Genomic DNA, 17,599 nt, shown 5'->3' with positions numbered 1-17,599 from the left:
AATAATTCCAAGCTCAAAACCTGTCAAAACTCTCTGAGTAGGGTGGCACCTGTGGCTCAAAGGAATAGGGTGCTGGCCCCATATGCTGGTGGTGGCGGGTTCAACCCCAGCCCCAGCCAAAAACTGAAAAAAAAAAACTCTCTGAGTAGAAAACAAATTAGTATTTATTATATGTGTATTATACGTGAGGCACCATGCTAGCTTCTCATAAAATATGAGTGGAATCAATAGACTAATCCATGACCAACTAGATAAATAGATACATAAATCAAGCATTGGTGGATAGATCAATTTAAGAAAGGAAAGATTGATGAGTAAATGAACAAACCAATAAGTAGACGTATCTCTCTACTTATAAATCAACAGGTGTATCAATTAATGAATCACTAATTAATAAATGGTTCATTAGACAAATCAATCAATGAAAAAATTAGATGAGTGAAGCATGAGTAAATAAAGATGGAGTTATCAATAAATAAGGAATGAAAGAATGAGTGGACTATTTAGTAGATAAATTAAGGAAGGGATGGCTGGATATAAGATGAATTGAAAGACTAATTGATGAAAGAATAAAGGAATGAAACCTGTTAGTAGAAAGATAGGCAGATTCATGCATAAATGAATGAGCCAGCGAATCAAGGACAAATAGACCATTCAACTTATCAGGGTTCCAAAGGATCAACTCTTAGGTCAATTTACCCCAATAAATGAAGGAAAGGGTGTGTCTTTAGATACATCATAGATAAAAGAATCAGTGAAGTAATGAATAAAAGGATGGACAGATGAAAGAGTGGGTGGATAAATGGATCCATCTTAAAGGGATGGCACAGAAAGTCAAATATGTCATGTTCGCACTCACACATGGGTGCCAAAAAATGTGTACACATGGACGTGGAGAGTGGAAAGAGCCACAGTGGAGACTTGGAAGGTGAGGGCGTGGAGAGGGGGTGGTTGACGAGAAATTACTTAGTGAGTATAATGTATGTTATTCGGGCAACGGATACCTTGAAAGCTCTGACATGACCACTGTGCATTGCATATATACATTGCATGTATAGTTGTACAAATAAAAAAAATTGAAACACATCTCCAAAGTCTTTAAGTGATGGAAGATAATAGTTCAACAGATTCTTGTTCACACATCCACACATAACTCTCGGTGGAACTGGAAACCGCTCTCCTATGCGAAGTATCTCAAGAACGAAAAAATGCCACATGTACTCACTATTACCTACGAGCACGCATGTGCCCAGAGGAAAGTAAAACTCAGTGGAAACCACCTGGGGGAGGGGAAGGAAGAAAGGGGGCAAAAACCTACCTAATGGGCACAAGGAACACTATTTGGATGACAGACACTCCTGTAGCTGGGACTCAAGCGTTACAAAGGCAATCCATGTAACCTTAAACAGTTACAGCCCCGTCATATTTTGAAATAAAAATTTAAGAAGGAACTGGGTTAGTTGAAGGCTAGTCCAAAGCCAGCAGAGATCTGGAATAAGGAGCCCTAGCCCCACTTTTGTAGCTCAGAAGGGAGTGGAATTCCCTTATGGGATGTCCCTGGCCCACCTGCGACTTGAGGGTATTTGAGCATGAGCAGGAAGCCGTAGCGGAGAGTGGTGCTGGTGGTCTCGGTGCCAGCGAAGAAGAGCGAGAGTGTGTTGAGGATGAGGTTTTTATGGTTGAACTCACTGTTGGGGTTGGATTTCTCCTGGGTGCAGAGCAGAGAGGAGGGGAGCGTCAGGGGAGGCTGCAGCCACAGTGCTCACACCACCCCGTCTCAGGTGGCCTCCGTCTGTTTCAAGGTCTCTCACTCTGTCTGGCGCATTTGATTTTCTCGGCGCTCTGCATGTCCAGCCTTGTGTCTCTCTCAGCCTCTCTTTGGCCGTTTCTCCCTCTCTCCCTACCTCTGGTGTGTGTCGCTCCTCTGACTCCCAGTCTCTTTCCGCCTCTGCGGATCATTTCTCCTGTTCCTGTAGTTTCGCCCCTTGCCCTGAATTCCTCCCATGGCCTACGTTCTCCCTTTCTCTCTCTCCTCTTCCCTGATTTCTCCTTCCTTTCACCTCGCCTTTCTTTCCCTTCTTCATCTCCTCTGCTCTTTCCCTTTTCTCCCTCAGTCCTCTCTGCGTCCCTCCCCGCCCCTTCCCTTCCCTATTCTTATCCTTTCTTCTCTCTTCCCCATCTTTCCCCCCTCCCCTCCGCGTCCCTCTCCCTCTCCCAGGCCCCACTTTTTCCATTCGGAGCAGGTAAACATCTATGAGGTCCCGCGGGGAGCTGGGGTCCAGGGTTTTCCGGTGCTTCTCCACACTGTGGCCGATGAAAGCATTGATTTCCTGCAGGTTTCTGTAGACCTGCCTGTGTGTGCCGGGAAAGTACTTCAAGAAGTTGGAGAAGAGCTCAAACACCTACAAAAGAGAAGAGGCGGTGAGGTCAGGCTAGGGCACGTGCCGTGAAGTGGGTAACCTCCCAGGCCCAGTACCTTCATGCGGAGTCTCTCTCCTCTCTCTCCCTCACTTACTGACTCCCTCGCTCCTTCCATCTGTTATTCTCAGAGGTAACTCTTCCTGCATCTTCCTCCCTCACCCTTGAGTCTTTTTCTAGGTCTCTGCCACACCTCCCCGTCTGTCCCTTCCCCCCCTTTGCCTCTGTGCCTCACTTATCATCTCCCTGTACCTCTCACTGTCTACCTCAACCTGTTTCCTTGTTTTTCTCATCTGTTCTCTGTTTCCAGATGTTCTCTGTTTCCGCTCCTCCCCATCTCCCTTGCTAAAGATGACATTGGCTAAAACAAAGTGTTCACAAGGTGAGCCTGTCAACAGCTTGGGACCATTTATGTATTTTGGAGCATATCTCTATTGCTTTATCCGATGATAAATAGAACGTCAAACTTCTTACAATTACAGGAAATGCAAAAATGTATCTATTAAATAATACGATGGAAAGTTCCTTCTTAATCCCTTCTTCTGGAGATAGCCACTGTTAACTGTTGGGGGTCTCCATCCAGGCTGGGCTCTCTCCATGGTTCTCCGTGGGAAGAGAACATTGGAATCCTCTGTGGGGCTTGTCCCAAGTATGTCCCCGGAGACCCATCCCAGACTTTCCAGATCAAGCCCTCCAGTAGGATGTGCTGGGAATTCCGATTTGTGATGGTCCCATGTGGGAATCTGACACACGCTGCTGGTCCAGCATGTCAGCTGTACCTACTGCTCTGCAGTTTAATAATCTTAGTGTGCAATCGGCATATTTCCAGCTCAGTCCACGATGGAAACTTTATTATTTGCTCTAAAGCAGCAGCATTTTACTTTATAATCTGGGGAAAGATTTTTAAAAATACGTAAACAGGGAAAGGAAGAAGTGGGGGAAATGGAAGAACTGTGGTCTCTATTGTCATATACCCTTGAATTTTCCCAGGTGGAGGGCTTTACCAAGGACAAAGAAGCAAAGACACAGGGGAATCAGGGCCCGAACGTCTGACTCATTCTCATTCTCTCTCTCTCTCTCTCTCTCATTCACACATTAGTATCAGTTTTGTTTCCCAGGATCCCTTTATCTCTCTCCCTCTCCCAAATCTTTCTCTGAGTCTCTATTTCTTCCTCCCATCATGCCCCATCCTTTCCCTCAGTCTCTCTGTCCCTGTCCCCAGGTGTCTGTGTCCCTGTCTCTCCATTTGTCCCTTTCTTTATTCCAGCAGTAAGATAAGCTGCATTTCTAGGCCCCCAAACACATCATCCCTTTCCCCTGCCCTAGATGTCACCTTATCCCTCCTCCCGCCCACACCTCCATCTCTCTGACCTGGCTGGATAAAGAGCTGATGAGTGAGAAGGACCGATAGAATAGGTCCAGCAGCTTCAGGAACTCTTGATCTTTGTAGTGGAAGCGTTTCCCAAAGACAATGGAGCAGATGATGTTGGCAGTGATGGCCTGAAAGGAGAAGGTGGGGTCCAGGAGGGCTCCTGGTGGAAGAGGCCACAGGTCAAGGAACGTGGACTCAGAAGCCTGGGGAACCTTGGCTGTCCCCACCCTGTCTCTCTGACTGTCCACCATGGCTCAGTCATGATATATGAACATACATGGCGTGCATCGTGTGCCAGGCCCTGTTCTGAGCACTTCACACAGCATTTTATCTACTCTCACCATGACATTATGAGACGGGTACAATTCTATTATTGTTCCCATATTAGAGATGGGAAGACAGCGAGCTTAAGTAATCTGACCACAAAACACAGTATTCATTACAGGGCCCAGGATGCAGATCCAGGCAACCCAGCTGCAGTCTGTGTGGTGGTTAGTCCTCACCCTGCACCTGTGAGTGAAAGGGTTTCGTCCCAGGGGCAGGGTAGGTGTTCTATCAATTGCTTGTGCAAATTAAAAAGCCCTGATCTCTCTATGTCTATTGTGACTGCCCCTTTGTCTCTTCTGTCCATACCTAGGACTCTCCAGGCATCTGGGAGTTGCTCTGCACTTGTTAGCTGATGCCTGTGTACAGAGGCCCAGCCTTGTCCTGGACTGGAGCAGTGCTGGGCTATATGTGTCCATAACATCAGGTTGGTGTGGCCTGTCTCTCTGGATTTCACCTGTCATTTTCCTCTGCATATGTTTTCCTGAGCCTCATCTGTCTGTCTTTGGTTTTCCCTCCCTCCATTTCTGGCTCTCTGAGTCTCCCTGTGTGTCTGTGCACGTCTCCGCGCGTCTTTCTCTTTTTGGGGGGTCCTTCTATCGCCATCTCTTCCTTCTTTTCTGATTCTCTCACTGTGTCTGTATCATCCTGTCCTTTTCAGTCTCTCCATCCCTGCTGCTCCCTATGTCTCTAATCTTCCTCCCATCTTCAACATTCATGTCCAAGACTCTCTTAAGAAATTTGGTGGCCAGGTGCAGTGGATCACGCCTGTAATCCTAGCACTCTGGGAGTCTGAGGCAGGGGGATCGCCTGAGCTCAGGAGTCTGAGAGCAGCCTCAGCACGAGCAAGATCTCATCTCTACCAAAAATAGAAAAACTAGCCAGGCATCGTGGCAGGCACCTGTAGTCCAAGTTACTTGGAAGGCTGAGGCAAGAGGATCGTTTGAGCCCAAGAGTTTAAGGTTGCCATGAACTTAAACTACCCAGGGCAACAGAGTAAGACTCTATCTCAATAAAAAGAAAAAAGAGAGAGAAATTTTGGTAAGAATGATGGTAAAAACCTGGCATAAATGAGATAGAAAAGGACCCTGTCACCTATATGTCCCATAAACACACAGTAATGGAGAATTTAAAAATAGGGGCCAGGTGTGATGGCTCACACCTCTAGGCCCAGCGATTTGGATGACTAAGGCAGGAGAACATCTTATACCAGAAGTTGTAGACCAGCCTGGGCAACATAGTGAGACCCTGTGTCTACTAAAAATTTAAAAAATTAGCCAGGCCTGGAGGTGCATGCCACTAGTCCCTGCTGCTCAAGAGGCTGGCGTAGGAGGATTACTTGAGCCCAGGAGATGAAGGTTACAGCGGGCTATGATCATGCCACTGTATTCCAGCCTGGGCAACCAAATGAGACCCTGTCCTCAAAAATAAAAATTACAAAGTTAAAAATAACCAAAGGTGCTTCCTTGATGGTCCCTCAGACGGCCTGAGAGCAGAACACCCACCTGGCCTCTTTGCTCACTGGCAGCTCATCACACTTCACCCAAGGAAAAGGAAACAGTTCGCAATCTTCAAATTGCCTGTAGTTTTCCCTTTTCTCTTTTTCCTTTCTTTTCTATAAATTCTGGTTTTGCCTTTGACAGACAGAATTGATCCATGAATTGGTTTCCCTGAGCCCAGTAAATAGTGTGCTACCACCAGCTATATATCTTTGAGCTCTTCTTGAATGCTCCACACCCCACATCTCCCTCTTCCTCAGACTCCCTGCATTTCTCTCCCTCCATCTGTGCCTCCCTGTAGTTTCCAGTTTCTCTCTGGTCCCTGTCCCTCTAGCTGGTGGTCTCTCAGGCTCTGTCTGTCTCTGTCTCTGCCCACACATTCTTCCCCTTCTTTGTCTTTTTTTTTTTTTTTTTTTAGACAGAGTCTCACTTTGTCACCCTGGGTAGAGTGCCATGGCATCATCATAGCTCACAGCAACCTCAAACTCCTGGGTTGGAGCAATCCTCCTGCCTTAGCCTCTGAAGTACCTGGGACTATAGGCACTCACCGCAACGCCCAGCTAGTTTTTCTATTTTTTGTAGAGATGGGGCCTTATGCTTGCTCAGGCTGGTCTCAAACTCCTGAGCTCAAGTGATCCAGCCATCTCAGCCTCCCAGAGAGCTAGTCGGTTTCACTGTCTTTGCCATCACCCCCAGGACTCACCCTGGGATTTCCGCAGCTCTTCCACCAGACACTGAGCCTCCTCCTGAATCCGCTCCTCCACGCTCCGCTTTCCCATCCCGAAGTCCCTCATGGTGGCCACAGAGAATCTCCGGAGAGCCTTCCATCGGTCCCCATTGGCAAAGACTACGCCTGGAGTGTGGGAGGGATGGGTTGCAGAGGCCCTTGGAGGGAGGCTCTTGGTCCTTCTCCATCTGTTTCCCCCCTTTCCCTGATGCATCCCCCACCTGACCTTCCCAGTGCCTTGGAGGCTCTCACCGTGTCCCTGGAAGACTGGCTCCACAATGGCGATTTTGCCCCGGCCAGAGAAGTACTCAGCTTGGTCCACCAGGGCCTCCCTTATGGCCTCTGTCCCACACAGCATGACTACTGGCCTTGGCCCCAGATATACCGTGAAGACATCCCCGTATTTTTCCCGGAGCTGCCAAGTATACCCACAGCCCAGGTTATATTAGTCAGCACACACCTTAGTGGTCAAACTATTAAAACACTCACATACCGGAGGACTGGTACTTAGAATCTTCCCCAAGACCCAGCAACTAAAGGGTTAGCACGTGACCTAGCCCAGCTCTGCTCCGATCGGTTGGTTCCCTAAATCTAGTGCCATCCCCATTCATATCCTTGAGTCTGGCCAGATTTCTCCGGGATGTCAATGAGAGAGTCATCCTTCTTATGATCACCAGTTTTACCTTCCCTGCTTTCAATTACCCACAGTCAACCCAGTCTGAAAATATTAAATGGAAAGCTCCAGAAAAAAATAGCTCACACATTTTAAATCGTGCACCATGTTTAGTAGTGTGCTAATATCTCATGCTTTCCTCTCTGTCCCACCTAGAATGTGAGTCACCCTTTCATCTAGTGTGTCCACAGTGCTTGTCAACATAGAGCTAGAATAAACACTGAGGGCTTTTTGTAAGGTAATATTCTACAGCAACAAAACAGCAAACCACCCCAGTAACATGGCCAGCACCCACGGACATAATGTTGAGTTGAAGGACAACAGAGTCCATGCGTCATAATTCTATTTCTCCGACAGGAAAGCCCAGATAAAACCAACCTGTGGTGTCATAGTAGCAGGAGGGTGTGGAGGAGTGTGTGGGGAATGGTTCTGAGGACTGCATCTGAATTACATGAGTGTGTGCAGTTTGTGAAAATTTATTGAGCTGTGCACAGTTTTAGGGTGATATTCAACTTCTATAAAACTTTGACACGAAAATCATAAAAATGAGGTGGTGCCTATGTCTCAGTGGGCAGGGCTCCAGCCCCATATACCAAGGGTGTTAGGTTCTAACACAGCCCTGGCCAAATTGCCACAAAAAAATAGCCAGGCCTTGCCGTGGGCACCTGTAGTCCCAGCTTCTTGGGAGGCTGAGGCAAGAGAATCGCCTAAGCCCAAGAGCTGGAGGTTGCTGTGAGCTGTGACGTCATGGCACTCTATCAAGGGTGACAAAGTGAGACACTGTCTCTAAAAAAAAAAAAAGAAGGGCGGCGCCTGTGGCTCAGTGAGTAGGGCGCCGGCCCCATATGCCGAGGGTGGCGGGTTCAAACCCAGCCCCGGCCAAACTGCAACAAAAAAATAGCCGGGCGTTGTGGCGGGCGCCTGTAGTCCCACCTGCTCGGGAGGCTGAGGCAAGAGAATCGCGTAAGCCCAAGAGTTAGAGGTTGCTGTGAGCCGTGTGACGCCACGGCTCTCTACCGGAGGGCGGTACAGTGAGACTCTGTCTCTACAAAAAAAAAAAAAAAAAAGAAAATCATAAAAATGGTTATGTGTACTTAAAAATGTCTTGCATTGATCTCTGCAAAGCCCTTCACTGCTGTTTCTGTTTCCATTCTTATAGTCCCTATAGTCCTTTCACCGTCCTCCAAGTCAAAGTAATTCTATGAAAATGTAATTAGTTAACATCCCTAACCCTCACCAAGGCCTCCAGTGCTCTCCCTCTTTGTTGAGAATAAGATGTAAAGTCCCTAATGTGGGCTATTTGGCCCTACATGACATGACCCTGTTACCCTCTGACTTCTCCTCTGTCTCACCCCTCAGCTCGCCTGAACCAGCCTCTACACCATTCTCTCAGCTTTTCCTGCTTTCGGATTCTGCCAGCAAAATTATTTGGCAGATTGCCATACTAAGTCAGCCAACACTGAAATTCCAAGCAAGGTAGCACAATGGTCTGTGTTGGACAATTAGATATGCCGGCCCGACAGTGGGGGGATTCCCCAAGATGGAGGCAGCAACCAGCCCATCCTCAGACCCTGTCCGTCTGCATCTTACCTTCAGGAAGGATCTGAGTAGGCCCCCTCTGTCCATCTGCAGAAGGTTCCCCAAGAAGGGCAGAGGATGGGGTCCTGGTGGGAGGCGGCCATGGGCCTTTGGGCGGCCCTTGACCAAAAGTAGCAAGAGGCCTGTGAGGATTGCAAGGGAGAGGAGGACGCTGAGCTCCATGGTCTCAGTCTGACAGTCTTCACTGCAGCGGCCAGCTGAGCCTTTTATCCTGACTCTGCCTTTGCACCCAGTTATGAAACTTCATCCAGTCCCCTCCCCCCTTCTCATCATTGTCAGGAGTGTTAACCTAGAAGAAAGGTGCAACCACCCACCCTTCCTGCTTGGGTGCCACTGTGCCCTATCCCTTTACCCCCTCCCTAGAGGCTGGCCGGGATACGGTGGTACGGGTACCAAAGTCTACACGAATGTGCCACTGTGTGAGGGTGAGAGTATATGTTTATTTTTGTGGGTGTGTATGGGCATGCACTTATCTACTTGGTTTGCCTGTTTGTTCATCCTCACAAACAATGTTGTTGAGGCTTGCTTGTATGATTTTTAGAACATGAAGGATGTTTGTATTAGAATGTTGTGGGGTGTGTTTCTGTATATGGGTCTGGGTGTGTTATATGCATATTCCTGCACTGTGCAGGCGTCTGTGTATGCATGCGGTTTCACATGGGCAGCCGTGCTTGCCTGTTTATGATGGATGTGCTGGTGCTGTATGTTCAAAAGTGACAGGGGCCAGGCACAGTGGCTCATGCCTGTAATCCTAGCACTCTGAGAGTCTAAGACAGGTGGATTGCTTAAACCCGGGAGTTCAAGACCAACCTGAACAAGAGCAAGACCCTGTCGCTACAAAAAAAAAAAAAAAAAGAAAGAAAGAAAGAAAAGAAAAAGGAGCCAAGTTATACGACAGGCACCCATAGTCCCAGCGGCTCAGGAGGCTGAGGCAGGAGGATCTCTTGAACCCAAGACTTGGAGGTTGCTTTGAGCTATCATGCCATGGCACTCTACCCAGGGTGATGGTGAATGAGACTTTGTTGCAAAAATAATTCATTTAAATTTAAATTTAAAAAATCAAGGGCGGTGCCTGTGGCTCAAGGAGTAGGGCGCCGGTCCCATATGCCGGAGGTGGCGGGTTCAAACCCAGCCCTGGCCAAAAAAAAAAAAAAAAAATGAAAGTGGCTGGCCTGAAAAGGGAGTAGTTCGATTAAATCAAATTGGGCCTAACGCTGCCTTTGTACCGTGGCAAACTGTAACCTAATTTAACACATAAACCGCGTGTGTCCACGTGTGCAGGTCATTTGTGCTTGCGTGTCGGTGCTGCCCGCCCTTGCCCAACTCTGCGAGGCCTGCACATGTTCAGCGTCTGTTCCCTCCTTCTTCACCAGCCCTTCTATGACAACAACAGGTGGAAGCAATGGGAGAAACAGAAGGAGGGGCAAGAGATGCCGAGCGGGGAGGCTCACAGGAAGGAGGTCAGGTGGAAAGAGAGAGCCAGAGACCCGGCAGGTGGAGCGCTCAGGGCCTCTTGGTCTCTGCTCGCTCTGACTAGTTAGGGCTGCGCAGTTTGCTTCCTTCCTCTGGCTGGCTTCAGAGCGCAGAAAATTTCTCTGACACTGTCTTGCCGTTCCTGTGTCTCTGTTTTCCCCTTGAGACTCTGAGTCCCAGAGAGAGTGAGTCCAGTCTGACTGATGGGCTCCCCTCTGTCTCCATCGCCACTGAGAGCTGCACATGCCCAGCCTCTGGCAGGGTCAGTCCATAGTTGATGAAAATGGGAACAATGTGTCTGTGTTCACTTATCTCAGCCTGAGCATGACTTTCCACCATCAGGTAGCACCCTTCTCACATTGCTGAACCCAGGACCCTGACCTGGCACTTTCTTTGACCCAGGAGAAAGGGACAGACAGACACATAATGTTTTCAAGGGGTGGAACCTGTACTTTCCTGACCCTGGAAAAGCACCAGCATGGACTCCCTTGACCCTAGGACCTGGCTCTTGCTATGCTGTGTCATCTGGCACTAAGCTTAGGACCTCATCCTGCCCCCAGAGAAGAACTGATTGGAATGTATGAAGTGCTTTACTCTCAGTTTACTCGGTTACCAGTAGTGGCCTCCCAAATGTGCTCACAACCTAATCCTGGAACCTGCTAATGTTACTTATATGACAAATGGGACTTTGCATATGTGATTTTATTTTTTGAGACAGAGAATCAAGCTGTCATCCTGGGTAGAGTGCTGTGGTGTCACAGCTCACAGCAACCTCAAACTCTTGGGCTTAAGAGATTCTCTTTTTTTTTTTTAATTTATTTATTTATTTTTTTTTGTAGAGACAGAGTCTCACTTTATAGCCCTTGGTAGAGTGCTGTGGCCTCACACAGCTCACAGCAACCTCCAACTCCTGGGCCCAAGTGATTCTCCTGCCTCAGCCTCCCGAGTAGCTGGGACTACAGGCGCCCACCACAACGCCCGGCTATTTTTTGGTTGCAGTTTGGCCGGGGCCGGGTTTGAACCCACCACCCTCGGTATATGGGGCCGGTGCCTTACCGACTGAGCCACAGGCGCCACCCTAATTTATTTATTTTTATTGTTAAATCATAGCTGTGTACATTAGTGTAATCAAGGGGTACAATGTGTGGGTTTCATATACAATCTGAAATATTCTCATCAAACTGTTCAACGTAGCCTTCAATTATTAATATTTATGCACCCAACCACAAAGCACCTCAATTTATAAGAGAAATTCTAACAGACATGAGCAACTCCATTTCCTCCACTTCCATAGTAGTTGGAGATTTTAACACCCCTTTAGCAGTCCTGGATAGATCCTCCAAAAAGAAGCTAAGCAAAGGAATTTTAGATTTAAACTCAACCATTCAACATCCGGACTTAACAGACATTTCATCCCAACAAAGAGATTCTCTTGCCTCAGCCTCCCAAGTAGCTGGGCCTACAGGCGCCCACCACAATGCCCGGCTATTTTTGGGGGGTAGTAGGCATTGCTGTTTGGCAGGCCCAGGCTGGATTTGAACCTGCCAGCTCTGGTGTATGTGGCTGGTGCCCTAGCCGCTGAGCTACAAGGCACCAAGCCTGCAGATGTGATTAAATTAAGGGTCATGTGCTAGAGTGATTATCCTGGGTTATCCAAGCAGGCTGAAGATATAATCATAAGGATCCTTCTAAGAGGGTGGCAAGATGGTCATAAGGGGCCTTAGGAGATGTGAAGAAGGAAAGTGGGAGGTGGGGGTGATACAAAGAGGGGCTGTGAACCAAGGGATCCTCTAAAAGTTGAAAAAGGGCATCTGGTACCTGCCCTAAGGGAGGCAGTCCAGCCAACACCTTGACTTTGGCCCAGTGAGATTACTTTAGGACTTCTGGTTTCTAGAATTGTAAGAGAAGAAATTGTGTTGATTTAGCCACTAAGTTTGTCATACTTCGTTACAGAGCAACTTGTTTAAGTTTCGCTCATGTTGCTGTGGATACCAGAAGCTCATTCCTTTCCATCAGTGAGACTCATCCACTGTATGGGTAAGGCACAGTTTATTTACCCATTCATTAGTTGACAGATACTTGGGTTATTTCCAGGTGTTTTTTTTTTTTTTTTGACATTTACATCTGCTTATGAACATTTGCACACAAATCTTTGTATGTACATATATTCTCATTTCTCTTGAGTAGATACCTAGTTGTGGAATAAGTGGGTCATACGATAGGTTCACAAACTGTAAGAAGCTGCCAGAAACTGCCAAAAACTGCCACATTGTTCTCTGAAGTTGTAAAAAGAAAAAAAAAATTTTTTTTTTTTGAGACAAGAGTCTCAAGGTGTTGCCCTGGGTAGAGTGCTGTGGCATCACAGCTCACAGCAACCTCCAACTCTTGGGCTTATGAGATTCTCTTCCCTCAGCCTCCCAAGCAGCTTGGACTATAGGCGCCTGCCACCATGCCCGGCTATTTTCTTGTTGCAGTTGTCATTGTTGTTTAGTTCACCCTGGCTGGGCTCGAAACCACCAGTCTCGGTGCATGTGGCTGGCACCATAACCACTGTGCTACAGGTGCCAACCCTGAAGTTGTAAAATTTTACATTCCCAGCAGCAATATCGGAGAGCTTCAGTTGCACAATATTTTTGCCATTATCTTGTAAGGTCTGACCTTTTAATTTTCTCCAGTTTGGTAGTGTACGGAAATATCACATTATAATTTTATTTTTTTTTTGAGACAGACTTTCACTATGTCACCCTCAATAGAGTGCCGTGGCATCACAATTCACAGCTACCTCCAACTCTTGAGCTTAAGAGATTCTCTTGCCTCAGCCTGCCAAGTAGCTGGGACTACAGGCACCAGCCACAACGCCCAGCTATTTTTTGGCTGGGTTCCAACCCACCAGCCTGGGTGTATGTGGCCAGTGCCCTACCCACTGAGTTATGGGCGTGGCCCATCTTGTTATCTGCTTAACTGTGTATTATGTGGAGTCAAGGTTTTTAATTTTGATAAAGTTGAATTTATCATCATTTTTCTAAAAATCATCAAATCTAAAACTTCTGCCCAGCCCAAGGCCAGAAAAGTTTGATCCTATGTCTCCTTCTAGTGATTTTATAGTTTTATATAGATATTTCCAGTTTAGTGCTATGATCCATTTTGAGTGAATTTTTGCATGAGGTGGCAGGTATGGATCAGAGTTCCTTTGTAGTATCTAGACATCCAATTTTTCCAGCAATATTTGTTAAATATATACTTTCCTCACTGAATTTCCTTGGCATGATGGTCAAAAAACAGCTATACACATGCATGAGTTAATTTTTTGGGCTCTATTCTTCTAGTCTTCATTTTGTTGCTTTTGATCCCAATACTAAGCTATTTTCATTATTTTGGATTTATAATAATTCTTGCCATCAGGTAGTAGAGTTATCTTTTTCAAAATTTTTGTGGTAGCTGGGCATGGTGGCTCATGCCTGTAATTCTAACACTCTGGGAAACCAAGATGGGTTGATTGCTTGAGCTCACGAGTTCAAGACCAACCAGAGGTTGAGGTGAAAGGAGTGTTTGAGCCCAAGAGTTTGAGGTTGTTGTGAGGTATGACAACCCCATAGCACTCTACCCAGGGTAACAGAATGAGATTCTGTCTCAAAAAAAAATTTTTTTGTGGTATATTAAGCAATAGATAGATAGATAGATAGATAGATAGATAGATAGATTGCATTTCTATTTTGATTTCAGAATCAGTTTCTCAATTTCTACCTCCCCAAAAAACATCTGCTGGAATTTTTAAGGGAATTCCATTTAATGGATAGGGAATTTGCCTCTTCATCATATGGGTTGCCTGACCAATTTAGATTTTCTATTTCTCCACTTATTTGGTCTCTGTGTAGGCCAAATAGTGTCCCTCACAAATGTCCACATTCTTTTTTGTTTTTTAGTGGCCTGCAGGTGTTCAGTGCCTTTCTCCTCCACCTCTCCTTTTCTGTAACAGACATAGATGTGGAGACGATGACAGAAAGTGAGAGAGGGGATGAGAAAAATGAAATTGGTGAAACCCAGAGGCAGAGAAAGACAGAGAGGCTGTGATCTGGAGACATCAAGACACAGTTCCCCGAGGAGCCTTTGTCTCTTGAACTCTGCATCTCTCTGATTGACCTGATGGTTGTCTTCCTGTCTGTGGCCTTTTCTGGTAATGTGGTGCTCTCTGCACCTCTCCCTCTCTCTTTCTCTCTCTCTTTCTCTATATCTGTGTTTCTTTCTGTAAACTCTGAGCTCCAGGAGCACAGACACTAGGTCAAGTTTGGGGTTTTGTTGTCTGTTTGTTTGTTTTTTTGAGATAGACTCTCACTCTGTCATCCAAGGAAGAGTGCCGGGGCATCATAGCTCAGAGCAAATTCAAACTCTTGGGCTGAGGCCATCCTCTTGCCTCAGTCTCCTGAGTAGGTGGGTCTACAGACGCCAGCTGGGGCAGGATGGTCTTCAACTCCTGAGCTCAGGCAATCCACCCACCTTGGCCTCCCAGTGTACTAGGGGTGAGCCACCACACCCGGCCTCTGAGTCGAGTTTGATTGATATCTATCTACTAGGTTCGGGTCTGTCTCCATCATCACTGCCTCCTCCCTGGTCCTGGCAGGGGTCTGTCCATAATCAACCAATACATGAGTGATTGTGCCCACCTCTGCTGCCTCTGCCTGACTTTTTCTTTCTCTGTCACTTAAAACGGGGAACCCAGCTGGGCATGGTGGCCCATGCATGTAATCTCAACACTTTAGGAGGACAAGACAGGAGGATCACTTGAGGCCAGGCATTCAAGACCAGCCTGGGAAACACAGTAAGACTCAATCTCTACCAAAAAATTTTAAAACTAGCCAAGCATGGTGGCACATGCCTGAAGTCCTATCAACTCAGGAGGCAAGAGGATCACTTCAGCCTAGGAGTTCAAGGTTATAGTGAGCTATGATTGTGCTGTTGCATACCAGCCTGGGTGACAGAGCAAGACACCATCATAAATTAAAAAATTAAAAAACAGGGAGCTAGTATCTTGATTGAAAAGCTAAACAAACTGCTTGCCACCACCAAAGATGCTGATCTAGGGGCTACAGGTAACTGAGTTGCCCATATGCCTGAGGGTGAGGCAGGCCAATGTTTTATCTGAGTCTGATAGTAAAAGCTGCTGGGCTCAGCCTCACCCATACTCCTCTGACCCAGGAGGAAAGGATCATCAAAGTGCAACCTGCACTTTCCTGACCCTGGAGAGGGGCCACCATGGACTTTCCTGACTCCAGGACTTGGCTCTTACATTGCCCTGTGATCAGGCACTAAGCTTGGCTTGGGTCCTCTTTCCAGACCCAGGAAGCACTGATAGGGAAGCATGAAGTGCTTTACCTTGGGTAATTCACTGAGTTCTCATCTTTTGAAGTAGGTATTGCTGCCAGCCCCCTAGATAGCTGGAGAGAGTGAGGCACAGAAAGATTGAGCCCTCACCCAAGGTTGCACAACTAGCTTAAGGTAGAATCAGGTGTCAACCCCCCAAAATCTAATTCTACATCCTGCTATTGTGACCATTTCACTATGCTGCCTCTCTGAGAGAAATTGGGGACACAGGGAGATAGCAGAGCCTGAGTGATAGAGGCGGGAGGAATGGTGAGAGGTGAGGCAGTGCAGAGATTTTCTAATCAGAAATCACCAAGGCCGGACATGGTGACTCATGCCTATAATCCTAGTGGTACAGGATTTGCCCACTCAGGGCTGAACAGGGACACCCCACGTTCTCTAGGCCCAGGTGAGCTCAGAAATCAGACCCCTATCTCTAGGCACAAATAGGCTGCCCTTTCTAGGCCACACCCTCTGGGCTCTAGCAAGGTCATGAACAAAGCAGCCTGAAACATTTTGGTTGGTTCCACCTTGAGTAGAGAGCACATGCCCTAATCCTTTCCTTGAGATAAAAACTGCAAAGACCTAATAACCTTGCCCTAGAGGAGGGGCTGCATTCATTCATTTGTTAATACACTCATTAAGTTTGTAAAGATGTTTTCCAGCTACCAAACCTGGCCAAAATGTAATATATACCCCTAGACAAAGGACCCAGAGGGAGACTTCCAACTTGAGTCTTCCCCTTTGCCAGAATTCTGGTGCTTTGTAAAAAAGCTATCTTATAGGGCGGCGCCTGTGGCTCAGTCGGTAGGGCACCGGCCCCATATGCCAAGGGTGGCGGGTTCAAACCCGGCCCCGGCCAGACTGCAACCAAAAAATAGCCGGGTGTTGTGGCGGGCGCCTGTGGTCCCAGCTGCTTGGGAGGCTGAGGCAGGAGAATCGCTTAAGCCCAGGAGTTGGAGGTTGCTGTGAGCTGCGTGAGGCCTTGGCACTCTGCTAAGGGCCATAAAGTGAGACTCTGTCTCTACAAAAAAAAAAAAAAAAAAGCTATCTTATAAAATCTATCTTTAAAAAGATAGATTTATCCTTAAATATAAGATAGATAGATTTATCTATCTTATAAAGGCTATCTTATAAAAGCTTATAAAATCTATATCTATAAAATCCTATCTTACCTCTGATCTGTGGTCTGTGGATTCATTCTTCAAATCCCCAAGACCAAGAACCTACTGAAGAAAGAAATTCTGGTAACACTAGCATTCTGGGAGGCTAAGGCAGGTGAATTGCCTGAGCTCAGGATTTTGAGACCAGCCTGTGCAAGAGTGAGACCTATCTCTATTAAATATAGGGGAGGAAAGCTAGCTGGGAGCTGTAGCAAGTACCTGTAGTCCCAGCTACTCAGGAGGTTGAGGCAAGAGTTTGAGGTTTGAGTTGTCTGTGATTTAAGATGCCACGGCACTCTATCCAGGGCAACAAAGTGAGACTCTGTCTCAAAAAAAAAAAAAGAGGTTCAGCACCCATAGCACAGTGGTTACAGCCTCAGCCACATACACTGAGGCTGGCGGGTTTGAACCCAGCCTGGACCAGATAAACAACAATGATAACTGCAACAAAAATAGCTGGGCATTGTGGCAGGCACCTGTAGTCCTAGCTACTTGGGAGGCTAAGGCAAGAGAATGGCTTAAGCCCAAGAGTTTGAGGTTGCTGTCAGCTGTGATGCCACAACACTCTACTGAGGGCAACATAGTGAGACTCTGTCTCAACAAAGAAAAAGAAAAATTAGCTGGGCATTGTGGATAGTCCCAAGCTACTCAGGAGGCTGAAGAGAGGTCAAGGACTGAAAATAAAAGATTATTCCAAAATGTGAACAAAAGGAAATCAGAGTCTATGTGAGTAACATGGCTTTTATTTCCATCCAGGTATGAGCAAGCTGAGCCTGGGAAAGGAGTCAGCACATGGATTAAAGTGGATGGGGATTTAAAGGGTCAGAAGGGTAGGGATTGGCACATTCACTCTTTCCTGGGTGGGACATTCATGCATTCATTTCTTCCTAGGCAGGTTGGTTCGATTTGGGTGGATCCCTACATTGACTCTACCATTCCCATCTTTTTAGTCTATTATAAGGAAGCAGAAGTGGATAATGGGCCTGGTGTCTC

At 46.9% G+C, this 17,599-nt stretch overlaps 1 protein-coding gene across 2 annotated transcripts in view; it reads right to left on the bottom strand.

Moving 5' to 3' along the window:
- The window catches only part of LOC128596715 (cytochrome P450 2B6), a 54,391-nt gene extending 45,534 nt beyond the window's left edge, over positions 1–8,857 (bottom strand). The window contains exons 1-6 of one of the 2 annotated variants that reach the window (XM_053606368.1): positions 8,604–8,852; positions 6,593–6,755; positions 6,317–6,466; positions 3,790–3,950; positions 2,226–2,402; positions 1,567–1,708 (exon numbers count right to left, since the gene is read on the bottom strand). In XM_053606368.1, the coding sequence (XP_053462343.1) occupies positions 1,567–1,708; positions 2,226–2,402; positions 3,790–3,950; positions 6,317–6,466; positions 6,593–6,755; positions 8,604–8,774 (964 nt within the window). In that variant the 5' untranslated portion in view covers positions 8,775–8,852. Of the gene's footprint in view, positions 1–1,566; positions 1,709–2,225; positions 2,403–3,789; positions 3,951–6,316; positions 6,467–6,592; positions 6,756–8,603 lie in introns of both variants that reach the window. The other variant, XM_053606369.1, reaches the window with a different exon arrangement.
- Positions 8,858–17,599: the final 8,742 nt, after the last annotated feature.

Source organism: Nycticebus coucang, chromosome 10 (assembly GCF_027406575.1).
Source record: "Nycticebus coucang isolate mNycCou1 chromosome 10, mNycCou1.pri, whole genome shotgun sequence".
In the NCBI taxonomy this organism is placed as follows: Eukaryota; Metazoa; Chordata; class Mammalia; order Primates; family Lorisidae; genus Nycticebus; species Nycticebus coucang.
Note: the sequence above shows the minus strand (reverse complement) of the source record. Positions and strands in the feature narration are given on the sequence as shown.